Raw genomic sequence first — 15894 nt, 5'->3', positions numbered from 1 at the left:
AGATCAATCAGTCAGTCAGTCAGATTTAGTTTGTAAGTTTATTAATTATATCAACTGACTAGCTTATGCTCGCGACTTCGTCCGCGTGGACTATACACATTTAAAACCCCTATTTCACCCCCTTGAGGTTGAATTTTCAAAAATCCTTTATAAGCAGATGCCTACGTCATAATAGCTATCTGCATGCCAAATTTCAGCCCGATCCGTCATCTATCCAGTAGTTTGAGCTGTGCATTGATAGATCAATCAGTCAGTCAGTCATTTTCCTTTTAAATATACAGATAGTGACTTACCAGCGCCACTGTGGGGGTGAGGTACTGCAGCGGACACTTCTTGACATACTCCACTATGTTCCCTCGCTCCAGCTCCAGGTTTTGTCGCAGCTCTCCTTCTCTCAGCCCCCTCTTGTTCAGCGCCTCTATGAGCGTCTCGATCTGTTCCTCTGTGTTGTACACCCACCACTGGGGTCTGTAATCAGCTTCCTGGAAAAAAATCAGGATTGGTCATGTCGGTGTTTTGAAAATTATGAAGCACTAGCTGAGATCTACGACTTCTACCACAGTGGGAAATTCTTTTCCGCGATAAAAAGTATAGGTAAGTATAATATCGTGGATTTATGTTTTTAAAATCCAGTGGGAAATCTTTTTCCGTGATAAAAATGTAAGATTTATCTATCTTTTTTTTAACTAGGTATATAATTATATACCTACCTAGTTAAAAAAAGAAGATGCTGCAATATTTTAATACAGTGATCAAGATAGCCCAATTTTACACTTCTCACGTTATTAAAACTATCGTGTAAAATAGCATACCTTTCCATGAACATAGCACTTGTTGACATCACCAGTACAGAGTAACAAGTCGCGACAGTGCTGCCTACTGGAGTCCACGCCGGCGTTGTTTGTTGAATGTAGTGATCCAGATGTGTGTGTAGCGGACTGTTATGTGAATACATACTGCTAGAATATGGGATGCCTTCCTTACCAAAGATACCTTCAAAAGAAGAGTGAATAGGCAGCTTCTAGGCAGGCGCTTTCCACCTTAGACTGCATCATTTCCGCTTTGCGTGTTTGATGTGATTGCAAACAAGCGCAAGCCTATAGGTACATAGTAAAAAAAATACCGCACTATTTAAATAGTGATCCAGATAGCCCAATTTTACACTTCTCAACGCTTTTTATAAAATTCTTACCTTCCCATGAACATAGCACGTGTTGACATCAGCAGTACAAAGCAACAGGTCGCGACAGTGCTGCGTACTGGAGTCCACGCCGTTCAGTTTGTGTGTGAGACCGTTCAGATTCGTTAGAGGTTTCTTAGGCGGCCCGCTGCGAGAGTTGGCCGCCGATTCGTTTTCTTTATCACTTCCAGCTGAAAAAAAATTAATAAGGTTATCTTTTGAACGACGGAGCGCGTTTATTTAGCTTTTAATATGTAATGATGTAAAATTACGAATTATTATTTATTTGTTTTATGGCGTACTGGTATTTATTCGTTACTAGTAAAAAAGTAGCCTGTCCTTCCCCGGGACGTAAGCTATCTCGGTACCAAATTTCATCGAAATTGGTTGAACCGTTGGGCCGCCCATCCGTTCAACCGATTTTGACGAAATTTGGTACAGCGATAGCTTGCATCCCAGGGAAGGACATAGCCTATTTTTTATCCCTCAAATCAAAGAGTTCCCACGGGACTTTTAAAAACCTAAATCCATGCAGACGAACTCGCTGGCATCATCTAGTTTAAAATATTAAAAAAACACATTTTTTCTTTATTTCTAACCAATAGAGATAGTGTGAAAATCAATAACAAGGATACAAAGATTCATAGATGAATACTCACCCTGCTCCTTTTCGGAGTGGTAGAGTTCGGTGACGTAAGCCATGACGTCATTGGTGGGCGCGGGAGGCGGGGGGAGCGGCTTGTGGCGGCACGGCCCGCGCGGCTCCACCCCCGCCTCCACGAACAGACCCGCCACACGTTTGCTGATCCAGTAGCGACGGAATGCACGGTCAGATCCTAAAAACATTCAGTACCCTTATTATAAATGCGAAAGTGTGTTTGTTTGTTGGTTTGTCCTTCAATCACGTCGCAACGGTGCAACGTGATTTTTTGCATGGGTATAGATACATACCTGGAGTGACATGGGCTACTCTTTATCCCGGAAAATCTCAAAAGAGTTCCCACGGGATTTTTAGAAAACCTAATTCCACGCCGACGAAGTCGCGGGCATCAGCTAGTTAATAATAAAAAATTAGGCTTCATTCAGGGATGCCTGACAGAAGCGAAACTTCTATGCAATTTTTGGTAAAAGTAATTTTGACTGGACCGGACCGGATCAAACCAGAAAAGATCAGGACAGACCAGACCGGCGGGGTGATTACGTAAAACGTTGCAGAAGCGACAGCAGTAGCAATACGATAGTTTATTTGCTGTCTCTCTTCCTCTTCTTCTTATTTTGCCTTGTGGCTATTGCTGTCTCTCTCTAGCCGGACGTTTGACAGCAATGATCGCGAGATTTACGCCTGTCGCAAGCCTGTCGCGAGATACGTAATCACCCCGCGGATCTAACCCTAAAAAACCAGGACAGACCAGTCTGGCTCAGCCCAGTTACAGGACTTGACCAATCCGGTCCGGATTGGTCAAGTCAATCAATACAAACAATTAATGAATGAAAATCTAAGAAGTTTCTGTTTCGCTCGGGGAATCAATCCAACACAAAAACAAATCAATCAAAATTCAGGAACGTTTTTTTTCTCATGTTTAATAAATAGCCTAACCTCTTAGATAGCCTTAAAATACATTGCTTGCAATTACTATCAACTTTTTGAACTACTCACCAACATAAGTAGTATAGTCAAAGAGCTGAACCTGCAGCTCTTTCATCTTCTTCTCATAATCCAGTTTCTTCACCTCGCTGTCCTTCTTCAGCTTCTCCATGGCCACTGTTAGCTGTTCGTCGGCTTGCTTGGCTTTGTCGCCAGTTAACTTGAGCTCCTCTTTCTTTTGAGCAGTTTCCTTCCTGAGCTCAACGCGAGCGGCAGACAGCTGTGGCTCGCGTTTACGTTCACTTATCTATATTAAAAAAAAAGTTATTTATTTCTTGTCAAAAAGTGTATTTAATCAAAACCTAATATGCAAGTGATGATGCAATCTAACCTGAACTATGGCATTAACTAGCTTATGCTCGCGACTTCGTCCGCGTGGAGTACACAAATTTCAAATCCCTATGTCACACCCTTAGGGGTTGAATTTTCAAAAATCCTTTTTTAGCGAATGCCTACGTCATAATAGCTATCTGCATGCCAAATTTCAGCCCGATCTATCCAGTACTTTGAGCTGTGCGTTGATAGATCAGCCAGTCAGTCAGTCATCTTTTTCTTTTAAATATTAAGATTGTAGTTTGGCACTTACTTGTAATGTTCTCAAAGCCTGCTTTAAGTTTTTGTACTCCTCTATTTTCTCCTCGACTTGGTCGCGGACCGTCGCGTAACTTAATATTTGGTTCATAAGGCACTGTAGTATAATGAATTTGTCATCTGAAATATAAAATATATAATGCTCACAGAAATAAAATCTACAGAAACACCAGCAATGTTATGTTTTGGGCTAAAAAAAATTTAATACAGATCTTTGAACTTTTTAAGCTCGCGTAATAATTACGCATAATAATACAGATCTTTGAACGTTTTAGGTTCGTTCGGAGGCCGTTAAAACGTCATGCTGAACTTGTAGCATACAGACAAGACTGGCAGTATATATCTTACCCATGGGCAAGTCAGCGAGGTGATGTGACCTCAGCCGTCTCAGCACGCCAGGAGTGGTCGCCCGGAGCCGCAAGGCGGGATCATCAGCACTAGAGTAGCCGCCTCGCTGGTGATGTCTCCACGCGGCGCAGCGAGCGCCCGCCGCGCCGCCCGACGATAGCAGGTGAAGACTAAAAATTACAGGTACTTTTTACTTAAAATACAAAGGCATAAAATGATAAAACATATAAATAAACATAAAAATAATATGAGGAATTTCCCATGCTATTAATAGAAAGGAGAATTTTTCATGCCAATATAAGTGAACTTCCCATGCTGATTTAGGGAATTTCTAATGCCAATATAAGTGAATTTCCCATGATGATATTAGGGAATTTCTCATGCCAATATAAGTGAATTTCCCATGCTGATATTAGGGAATTCCTCATGCCAATATAAGTAAATTTCCCATGCTGATATTAGGGATTTTCCACGGTGACTTTCGAGAATTTCCCATGCCAATATATGTGAATTTTCCATGGTGACGTTCGGGAATTTCCCATGTCAATATAAGTGAATTTCTCATGCTGTTACTAGGAAATTTCTCATTCCAATATAAGGGAATCTTTCATGCTGATATTAAGGCATATCTCATGCCAATACTGATGATACTGTGAATTTTTCATGCTGGTATTAAGGATTTTCTCATGCCAATATAAGTGAATTTCCCATGCTGATATTAGGAAACTGCTCATGCCAATATAAGGAAATTTCCCATGCTGATATTAGGGATTTTCCATGGTGACTTTCGGGAATTTCCCATGCCAATATAAGGGAATCTTTCATGCTGATATTAAGGAATATCTTCTTTCATCAATGAAGTTTCATTTTCGTTCGAGAATTGTCATGCCAATACAATATAAGTGAATTTCCCATGCTGATATTACGGAATTTCCCATGATGATATTAGGGAAATTCCCATGCTGATATTAGGGAATTTCAGATGACAATGTAAGTGAATTTCTCGTGCTAATATTAGGGAATTTCAGATGCTAATATAAGTGAATTTCCCATGGTGATATTAGGAAATCTACCTAGTGATATTACACCACATGCTAATATAAGAAAATTTTATAACGAATATTCATTTATACTGTTTGGTAATACACTGTTTTGTTTTTGATTTACATATTGAAGTAGCAATAGAGACTCACCGTAAGACTTCGCTGACTGTAGTTGGATCAAGTGGCAGTTTGCTGAGCGATGTGCCGAGGTAAGTCTGCGCCCATTTGCCAGCCTTGGTAGCTAATTCTATAGCGTGCATTGTACTTGCTGGGCCTTCTATTTGTTCGTTCTCTACAAAAAAAGTTAACGGTTTATTCCTCATATAGCATGAGAAATCCCTGAGTGAAAAAATATTGATAATATTAAACAATTATCCTATCACTACCCCGATCAATCTAGCTTGCTTTTTATACCCCAACCGTTCAACCGATTTTGATGAAATTTGGTACAGTAACTCTGTATAGCTTATAATCCAGGCTACTTTTTATCCCGGAAAATTAACGAGTTCCCATGGAATTTTTAAAAACCTTAATCCACACGGACGAAGACTATATTACTATTCTATTTTACTAAATTAAAAAGTATCCAAAAAATGTTTGTTTTCAAAAGTTAAAAAAAGGACAAATGCTTACCAACAGACTCCTGAATCCCTTTCTTCTCATTATACTCCTCGGCTTCATCCTCTTGCAGGGAAAATATCGTAGTCAGAAACATCTGTACCAGCTCACTGAACATCCAGGCATGCTCCTTAGCAGTCAGAGCCTTCCTGAATGTCTCAAAGTCCAGCTCATTGTGGAACACATCCCTGACTTTGAGGAGTTCAGAGAAGTTCTGGACGAATTCCAGAACGGAGAGGAAGTCGCCGAAATGCTTGTGCGATATTCCTTCCACCTCCACTACCGTGGCTTTTGGCAACATCTGTTAGACATAAACACAAATTATGATTGTGAAAATTCTAACCTACTTACGGGATGGTGACTGTATAAGTGTTTGAGGTTTTGTGTGTGTGTCTGTTTGTTTGTCATTGTCACCATTTTCCCAGAAAACTTCTAAACCGATTTTAATGCAGTTCTTTGCATTAAGCATAAGTACCTTATTATAAATGTGAAAGTGTGTTTGTTTGTTGGTTTGTCCTTCAATCGCGTCGCAACGGTGCAATGGATTGACGTGATTTGTTGCATGGGTATAGATAAAGACCTAGAGAGTGACAGGCTTTTATCCCGGAAAAATCAAAGAGTTCAAACGGGATTTTTAAAAAACCTAATTCCACGCGGACGAAGTCGCGGGCATCAGCTAGTTAGCTAATATAAGAGTAATAAGTACCTTATGGTCTTCCAACTCCTGGTCGTCTTTCACCTTCTGCCACTCCTTCATGAACGCCATCACTCTGGCGTTCTTCTCCTTCTTCTTCAACTTCTCTTCTTCTTTGCGCTGTCGCAGCAGCTCTTCTGCTTTGCGCATCTTATCTGCTAGGTCTTGCTGTGTCTTTCTGGCTGCTGGATTGATTGGTGCTTTGGGTTTTGCTGATGACAATACATTTGAAATTAGCATTTTTAGAGATTTTGTAATCTATTACGGCGATTACGCACTGCACTTCCGTCATCCAAGTTCATTCCGTCACCCGTGAGAATACCAGCGATTATCTACGATATATGTCATAAACTCCCATATAAAACAAAAAGGAACGTATTTTCACGGACTCGAATCAGATGAGTGTGTAACCACTGTTACGGTTCAGTATCTCAAAAGGAACTCTTATATGATCACTTCGCTGTATGCCTATATGTTGTGTCTGTCAAGACATGTCAAGGAGATCGAACGTACAGGGTTGACCTAGAGAACTCTCAGGGACGCAGGCTTCCTCATGATGTTTTTCTTCACTGTCTTAGCAAGTGATATTTAATTGCTTAAAATGCATATAACTCTGACTGACCGAATGATCTATCAACGCACAGCTCAAACTACTGGACGGATCGGGCTGAAATTTGGCATGCAGATAGCTATTATGACGTAGGCATCCGCTAAGAAAGGATTTTTTAAAATTCATCCTCTATAGAGGTGAAATAGGGGTTTGAAATTTGTAGTCCACGCGGACGAAGTCGCGAGCATAAGCTAGTACAATTACAAATATTATTTGTTACAAGATGATGATTGTAATTTTATTTTGAACTAGCTTATGCCCACAACTTCGCCCGCAGTACACAAAATTCATATCCCTATTTTCTCCCCCTTAGGGGTTGACTTTTTAAAAACTTGCTAAGCAGATGATGCCAAATTTCAGCCCGATCTGTCCAGTGAGTGGTGAGTGAGTGTGATGACTCATCACTGATGAGTGTTGATAGTCAGTCAGTCACCTTTCCTTTAGAAGACTTACCTTCTGTCTTTTCCGTTTTCTTGACAAACTTATCCATAGACACCTGTCCCTTGTTCGGCTTGGTAGCCGAACCTGGTTTCCCCGATAACCTTGACTTAGGAGGTGACATGCTGGATTTGATCAGCTTCTTTGATGAGGGGAACTCGGGTGGGCTTCCTGTGAATATCTGGTCGAAGTTCACTTTGGCAATGTTGTACTTTTCTAATGCTGCTTTCTGTAACAATAACATAAATCCTAGGATACTCTTACATATTCGATTAATATACATAACTAGCTGATGCCCTCGATATCGTTCGCGTGGATTTAGGTTTTTAAAAATCCCATGGGAACTGTTTGATTTTCCGGGATAAAAAGTAGCCTATGTCACTCTCCAGGTCAACTATACCCTTGCACAAAATCACGTAGAACTATTGCTCTGTTGCGACGTGATTGAAGGACAAACCAACAACGTAGCGTTCCGGTACGATGCCGTGTAGAAACCAAAGGGGCATGGGTTTATTAAAAACTACCATAGCACTCCTTAGACTGCATCGTCACTTACCACCAGATGAGATTGCTGTCAAGGGCTAAATAAAACCGGCCAAGTGCGAGTCAGGCTCGCGCAATGAGGGTTCCGTACCACAGTCGTATTTTTTCGACATTTTGCACGATAATTCAAAAACTATGATGCATAAAAATAAATAAAAATCTGTTTTAGAATATACAGGTGAAGACCTTTCATATGATACCCCACTTGATATAGTCACTCACTTCCAAAGTTTAAAATACTAATTATTAGTTCATGACCACAATTTTTTTTGTGTGATCTAACCCTAAATTCACGGTTTTCAGATTTTTTCCCAAATGTCAGCTAGAAGATCTACCTACCTGCCAAATTTCATGATTCTATGTCAACGGGAAGTATCCTGTAGGTTTCTTGACAGACAGACAGACAGACAGACAACAAAGTGATCCTATAAGGGTTCTGTTTTTCCTTTTGAGGTACGGAACCCTAAAAAAAGCCTGGAATGTGCTTCTGTACTTTGTAGAAACTAGTATTGGTGAGGAAATCTAAAGAACTCTTTACCTTAATACCAATCACATTTCCCGGCGCGACAAACTGCTTCAGAAACAGTCTGTTTTTATCTCGTGTGTAGATGCCTTTACGCCTCCTAACGCGGTCGTGTGGTGCGGTGCCCATTTGGCCTTGTTCTGCTGGGTCGTCTGCAAACTGCTCCACTTCATAACAGTATGCTGATGCTGGGAGCATGGCTTTGCTGCAATAAAACAATTCAGAGGTCAATCAACTTTTTTTTCTGTCAGAAAAGTAAAAAATATTAATAAAAAAGCATGGACTTGCAGCTCGCTCCAGCAATGCGCGGATTGAAATGAAAATGAAATGAAATGAAAATCTTTTTTATTCATATAAACTTTTACAAGTGCTTACGAATAGTCGGATGCATCTACCACTGGTTCGGAATGCCTTTCCTGCCGAGAAGAACCAGCAAGAAACTCGGCGGTTGCTCTTTTCAAATATTTGATATAGGTACAAGATTATGCCATGTATAAAATAGTATTTGCAGTCTTGTGCGTTGCTGGAACGAGCTGCAGGTCAAATCCACACACAGATTGCTACTTAAACATGTCATAATGTTGCAAACGAAATATTTGAAAAGAGCAGCCGCCGAGTTTCTTGCTGGATCTTCTCAGTAAGAAACCGCGAAGCTGAAATGCACAGCTTAAGTTTGACATTTTGTTCAGTTTCTTATAATATAAGTGAGCACTTATGGTGGATTTTCGAAAATGTTTTTATTTATATTTATTATTTTATTATTGTATTCATACATCTAATATTGTATAAATAAGTACAGTACACTGAAGTTTTATTTAAGTACAACTAAATAACCACCAATATGTTAAAATAACCTTGATAAAATTGTAATTGTATAATCTAACAAAAAAAGTTAGAGAAAATGATTCATGCTGTTATAGAGCTATGTCTATACAGACTTATCAAAGATAGCATCAGCAATAACAGCTTTAATCAGCGAAAATTTACTTAACTTGTACTATATAACTATGAAATAAATGTCTCAAATACATGTACCCATATTATAAAAGTGAATAACTGAATTTGTGTTTGTTAGTTGGTTTATTGGTTTGTTGGTTTGTCCTTCAATCACGCCTCAACGGAGCAACGGATCAAGGTGATTTTAGCATGGGTATAGTCAAAGATCTGGAGAGTGACATAGGCTACTTTTTATCCCGGAAAATCAAAGAGTTCCCACAGGATTAGAAAAAACTAAATACACACAGATTAATTTGTGAGCGTCAGCTAGTTTAATACAAAAACTAACTATCTAATACTCACTGTATTTACAAAATAAATAAATGAATAATTATTATGAGTATTGCACTTGACACCTAAAGTAAGTGGTGATGGTATCCAGCCTAAAGTGGAGTGCACCTGCCTAAAAGATACCTATAATTTTATGTCTATAGAAGATATAGTATAAGATATAGAATAAATATAATATAGATCCATACTAATATTATTATAAATGTAAAAGTGTCTGTCTGTCTGTGCTAGCTTTTCACAGCGGTATGGTTCCCGGCAGTGGCATGCAAGTCATAGAGGCATTAATGCACTGCTTACCCCAGTTGTAATAGCTCAATGCATATTTTTCATTATGACCTGCCAGTAAACAGGTTCCTACCTAACTAATGCCTACCCTGGCTTCAAACCCTATGCACGCCACTGGTTCCAGGGGGAAACACATAGACTACTTTAATCCCGGAAAATCAAAGAGTTCACATGAGATTTTGAAAAACCCTAAATCCACACAGAAGTTGCAGGCATTTATTTTTTTAGCTATTGAATTTTTGTAGCTATTGGATTCCTAACAAAATCCAATAGCTGCAAAATTTTAAGCACCATACTGATTACAACAGATTTAAAGTTACTAGCTAATAAGTTTCGTCTTCGGATCCAAGCTACTATTAGGCTGAGATCTATAGAGTGCACTTTGACTTTGCTTAGACTTAAGACAGTTAAAACGAGACAGTGTTATATCACTGACGTAAATCTGTCTCTTTTTAACTGAAGCTTAAGTCATAGCAGTCAAAGTGTGCTCTATAGAGTTCACCCTTAGACATCTAAGTGTAATAGTAGCTTTATATTATTGCATGTTTTGGTTAGCTACTGGTTTTATAAAAAAAAATAGTTTTTAAGATGATTGTATAACTAGAAGATTCTAAATTATTGTAATGGAAAATTTAAAAACAATCTGCAGCCAATTCAGTTATACACAATTTTTAAATGAAACTAAATTGATAGGTCTAATTTTATTGCTAATCTTTTCTGCTGGGAGCATTATAGACAGGAGAGCAATGCTCTATAGTCTATACACACATACATACATCTTAATTTAACTGAGATTGTGTACAGTAGAGTTAACCACACTGTTTAACATTTTTCAATATTGTGTAACAATGTTCTGAGAATAAAATTGAGTACTTACTTATCAGGATGCCTCTTCTGCGCTGTGACGGAGAGCACATGTGCCTCACACCAGGTGTCCCCCTCTAGGCAGGCCTCCACTGTCTCCCCAACAAAGAACCTCTCCCTCACGAAGTTGAACACATCCTCAGACATCTCAGCAAACGAACATCTCTTGGTCTTTGTTGCCAGGTACAATATCGGTATTCGCAGCTCCATAGGAAAGTCTTTGAGTGACCTCCGGGCTGCTTTCTCACTCTCCAGGGCTTCCGCGTATGTTAGGTTATTCTTCCCCGTCATCTCACATGTCCACACCATGGAGTTGACCAGAATAATCCTCTCACAGTACTCCCTAAGAAAAAACATGCATAAATGTATAGTAATGTAGCGTAAATTGAAAAGACGTTGCTAAAATTGTAAAACATTGCTTCGCGCACGCGAAACTGCACGAGCTAACGCGCGGAATCGATGACTATCGCCCCCATTAGACCAAATTCTGTTGTATTGTCGAAAATGCGCGAAATTCTTGTTTCAAACAATAACTCACTCGTAATCTTTGAATATCTCGTCGGTGATCTCGCAGTGGAAGACCTCATCGTCGTCCCTTAGGTACTCCGACACCGATGCTTTCTCAAAGGCTTTTCTTTTCAACAGAGGCATGTTAGAAGATCGCGGCACACAGCGGTGGGAAAAAGTATCTTAAAAGTGTTCAAATTTTCACTGTTAAACGATATCACTTAACTCCGAGCGGCGCATTGATAGCCATAATGTTTTGCACGGTAAATTAGATCATTATTAAACATTTATCAAGATTAGTAAATTGAAAATTGTTGCGTGGTTTCAGTTGACAAGCCAAAAAACGGCGCGCTAGGCGCTTCTTTTTACGCCAGAAACATATGAACTGGGTGACCCACTATGAAAAACCTACTATTTTGGAAGATTATTTTTTCCACTAATTACAATTTATTTATTATTATTTAGATCATAATAACATTGTGTCATTAAATATTAATCACTACTATGTGACGCAGTATCACTACGAGCGCTGCGTCATTTTGATTTTAGCTCTTGTAGGGCTAAAATCAAAATAACGTAATCTCCTCTATCTATGTAATAGCGGAATTTTTTTGTGGGCAATATTAATCAGTAGAAAAAAACCTCAACAGTCTGTAACTCTCTCTCTGTGTCATAGGCTTACTTTACTCTATGCTCTATGCTCAAAAGGACTAGAGTCCAGAGCCGTAAAACCAGCTACAAATTTAAAATACTCTATAGTCTATGCTTTGGATGTCAACTGTCAGTCAACTGTCAAGTCAAGTTCTAACAAATGGGTTTTTGAAACTAAAAAATTCTAAGTATTTGAATGATTGTAGCTTGATTGCGGCTATAATTTGCACCCAGATGTGAATTTCATAAGTGTAGCAATAAACAAGTTTGAAACAAAAATGCCTAAAGAGCAATATCGGGAGACATATGTCGGCAGAAAGATGTAAGAGAGGTTATGTTTACATGTTTTTGTACTATAATCTTATAATAGGTTTTGTTTATTAAATATTTCATAATATTTTAGAATTTCCAAACAGCCTTTCTTGGCTGATGCCTACGTCATAATAGCTATCTGGATGCCAAATTTCAGCCTGATCCGTCCAGTAGCTTAAGCTGTGCGTTGATAGGTCAGTCAGTCAGTCACCTTTACCTTTTATATATTTAGATTATGTAGGGTCATTGACTTGCTATCATCAAGTTAGGGAAACCTTGTAACGGTAATGGTGAATTTTAGCGTTTTAAACTATCGTGAGTGATTTTCATGGTAGTGGTGAAGTTGGAAATTAAAAAAATAAAAACTTGATTTAATTTCTTTTGATGTTTCAGTTCCCATGTGACATTTAATGTGGATAGTGCGTCTGATATTCAGCAAGCAGCGCATATCCAGGTCATAACAAAGAACCTTTATGCTCAGGATGGGCAGAGAGTACCTGCCAGTTATGGAGTGCTGGATAGGAGGATGGTTAGTTTAGTCTTATTCTTCAATTGAGATATTAACTGTATAGGTACTATTATATATTCTGTGTGTATAGCTCAATTTAAGCAATTTCAAATTCTTGTCATTGCAAAAAAATTAAAAAGTCATATGATTTATTATTATACATATATATATAACAATTTCAGAAAAATAAAATTCATCTATATATATAAAAGGAGAAGGTGACTGACTGACTGACTGACTGACTGACTGACTGACTGATCTATCAATGCACAGCTCAAACTACTGGACGGATCGGGCTGAAATTTGGCATGCAGATAGCTATTATGACGTAGGCATCCGCTAAGAAAGGATTTTTGAAAATTCAACTCCTAAGGGGGTGAAATAGGGTTTTGAAATTTTGTAGTCCACGCGGACGAAGTCGCGAGCATAAGCTAGTTAAGTATAAGTTTTGATCATAAGTTTTTTTTTTGAAGAATTGAGTTCTCGTAAAAATAAAATTCATTTAATTTTCTGTTCTTTATTTCTTTCTTCTTTTCTAATTCAGGGCACCAATCAAAAAGATGCAAATTGTGACACATGTGGCCTGGGCCTGGCAGAGTGTGTGGGCCACTATGGGTACATAGAGCTGGCTCTGCCAGTGTTCCATGTGGGGTACTTCCGATCCATAATCACCATACTGCAGACAATATGTAAGGTATGTGTGTCCCAAAGATGTGAACTGTGATGCTTATGGTCTGAACCTTCCAATGCTTCTCTTCCCCTCAATTTTGTCCATCATGATAATCTAAAAGTGATGGCCCTAGTCATGCCTGAAATCATCTAAAGGCTGATCTACACGTCCTGCGCACTCACGCTCGCTCGCACGCACACCGATTGTGCATACAATGCGCATCATATTCGGGATACGTGTGTCGGAGACGCAGGCCGCCGCCGCTGCTGTGAGTACCGGTGGGGCGCACCAGCCTGCTCAGCAAGGCGCCGCTGACGCGCGCGCTTCGCACCCTTAACGTCATAGCGGGGAAAACTGACCTGTTTTGTTGTGCTCTGAGTGAATTCACAAGAGTTCCATTGGGGACTATCTGCTACGATAGTGGGGGTTTAATATAATTTTTTCTAATTTTTAATCTAATATATTAATTAGATTTAGATAATATAAGGCTTACTCTAGTGAAGTAGGACTATATCCTGTAATGCTGGATGTAAGGAGTTGAACAAATAAATAAAGAAATCATAAGGACATAATGTGGATGTGTTCAACACATGCACATGTTCGTGAGTTTTTTGAAATGAATGCAAACAAACAAAATGAATGCACATGCATACAGAGACAATGACACGTCCATAGACGCTTAATGCGCGTTTGACACTGTTTGTGCGCGTGCGCAGGTGAGGATCCACCTTAACACTAACTAACATTTACTATTTCTCCACCAGAACTGTGCAAAAGTAATGCTCCCCGAAACCATCAAAAAGTCTTTCCGCCGTAAATTCATGAATCCGGAACTATCGTACCTCCACAAGAAAAACCTTCGGGCTGCCGTCTTAAAAAAAGCAAAAGTTGGTACTAAATGTCCATATTGCGACGCTTTAAATGGTATAGTCAAGAAGAGCCCAGCTGGCATACTGAAGATTATACATGATAAGTACAGAACTAAGAAGCCTACGGATGCTATGGTCCAGAAGGTTCTTAAAGAGTTCAATGAAGCTAAGGAATCTAATAAGGAATTGGCGACTATGATCAATAGTGGATTGATTATTGAACTCAGTCCATTAGAGGTAAGATCTTACCTTTAGTCTAATGGTAGTATGTGCACTGCACTTTTAGATGAATATGGTTCTTATTTAATTCTAATAAAATTCACAATAGTATGTATTACATAGTGTGGACACTTTTTCTGCAGTGACACTAAACTTCTAGTATGTTCTGAAACAATTTTGTTGTCCAAATGTCCAAAGTTTAATTTAAAAATTCTCCTGTTTAAAAGAAAATGGTACTGATTCTGATTGGCCGATTCTAAAGAGTAAATGTTGGCATCTTTTCTTACCAATGTATTAATAAAGAAAGGGTAAGACTAACTTATTTTAATTTATAACTGTAAACCTATTTTATAATCGATGGCTTTGACTTTGAAATGCCCCTCTAACTCAATTAAAGAACTGTCGCAAATCCTAGATGAAATTATGTGCGACATAATTATACTTATTTACTTTTTATATGTATGTGGATTTTTTCTGTTGTTCAGGTTTTGAATTTATTCCGTCGTATTCCGGATGAGGATGTCCCGCTTCTAGGGATGAACGTAAAAAGTTCAAGACCAGAGGATCTGATACTGACACGGTTGCCAGTACCACCGCTCTGTATAAGACCTAGCGTCGCTTCTGATATCAAGGCTGGAACGTAAGTACCAATTTTTTCTAGCTATGCAATTTTGAAAAAAAACCTGTACGAACTGTTTGCTTTGCAGTAATAAAAAGTAGGATGTGCCTATCTCCAGATCTTTGTTTTATGGAATTAGGTTATAATTATTATTGTAATCTGTTTTGGATGCCAATAAATAATTTAAATTAAATTAAATTAAGATGCAAACAGTCTCTGCATCTTTTGTCATAATCGGTTTAGCGGAAAGGCTGTGAAAAACAGACATATCTTTGCATATATAATACTATGGATATGCATTTATCTAAATCTTATTTTTTTGTCGGCGGTCAACAAGGCGTTAGGAATATATTAATTTTAGATGTATCTTTCAGCAACGAAGACGATCTTACAATGAAACAATCTGAGATTCTCCTAATCAATGACGTGATATCTCGCCACGTGGCCAGCGGGGGAAAGAGTGAACTTGTGCAAGAGGACTGGGACTATCTACAATTGCACGCCGCTCTTTACATCAACAGTGAAATGTCTGGCATCCCTCACTCCATGCAGGTGAGTGTATAGCTCTCTCATTCTCTCCATCCGTATGAAAACTTATGTAGCGTCATTCAACTCCATGCAGCGACATCTAGTTTGCCATGTGGAAATAATTTTGTTAAGGGTGCGGATTTTGTTTTTTTGTTCAATGGTAGCCAGCGGGGGAAAGGGCGAACTAGTGTAAGAAGACTGGGATTATCTACAGTTGCACGCCGCTCTTTACATCAACAGCGAGAACGAGATGTCTGGCTTCAATAATCGGAAATATTGTATATCGACCTTTAGAAAGAGATTTGGGCTTCATAGAGCGTTGTCTCTGTCACTCGACACACA

At 38.9% G+C, this 15894-nt stretch overlaps 2 protein-coding genes across 3 annotated transcripts in view; one reads left to right on the top strand and one right to left on the bottom strand.

Annotated features, from left to right (window-relative positions):
• Acf (ATP-dependent chromatin assembly factor large subunit) overlaps nt 1-11539 on the bottom strand; it is a 29927-nt gene extending 18388 nt beyond the window's left edge. Inside the window, exons 1-13 of the mRNA XM_069504634.1 lie at nt 11208-11539; nt 10683-11012; nt 8249-8438; nt 7183-7396; nt 6132-6331; nt 5441-5726; nt 4958-5099; nt 3765-3934; nt 3412-3536; nt 2838-3072; nt 1840-2016; nt 1193-1371; nt 294-482 (exon numbers count right to left, since the gene is read on the bottom strand). Of these exons, the coding sequence (XP_069360735.1) occupies nt 294-482; nt 1193-1371; nt 1840-2016; nt 2838-3072; nt 3412-3536; nt 3765-3934; nt 4958-5099; nt 5441-5726; nt 6132-6331; nt 7183-7396; nt 8249-8438; nt 10683-11012; nt 11208-11320 (2550 nt within the window). The 5' untranslated portion in view covers nt 11321-11539. The remainder of the gene's footprint in view (nt 1-293; nt 483-1192; nt 1372-1839; nt 2017-2837; nt 3073-3411; nt 3537-3764; nt 3935-4957; nt 5100-5440; nt 5727-6131; nt 6332-7182; nt 7397-8248; nt 8439-10682; nt 11013-11207) is intronic.
• A 416-nt stretch (nt 11540-11955) lies between these two features.
• The window catches only part of Polr3A (RNA polymerase III subunit A), a 29767-nt gene continuing 25828 nt past the window's right edge, over nt 11956-15894 (top strand). For both annotated transcript variants that reach the window (XM_034978072.2, XM_069504581.1), the window contains exons 1-6: nt 11956-12149; nt 12533-12668; nt 13192-13341; nt 14082-14423; nt 14891-15045; nt 15399-15576. In XM_034978072.2, coding sequence (XP_034833963.1) covers nt 12106-12149; nt 12533-12668; nt 13192-13341; nt 14082-14423; nt 14891-15045; nt 15399-15576 — 1005 coding nt within the window. In that variant the 5' untranslated portion in view covers nt 11956-12105. The remainder of the gene's footprint in view (nt 12150-12532; nt 12669-13191; nt 13342-14081; nt 14424-14890; nt 15046-15398; nt 15577-15894) is intronic.

Source organism: Maniola hyperantus, chromosome 18 (genome assembly GCF_902806685.2).
Source record: "Maniola hyperantus chromosome 18, iAphHyp1.2, whole genome shotgun sequence".
Lineage (NCBI taxonomy): Eukaryota > Metazoa > Arthropoda > Insecta > Lepidoptera > Nymphalidae > Maniola > Maniola hyperantus.
The sequence above is the reverse complement of the archived record's forward strand: the minus strand, read 5'-3'. Positions and strand labels throughout refer to the sequence as shown.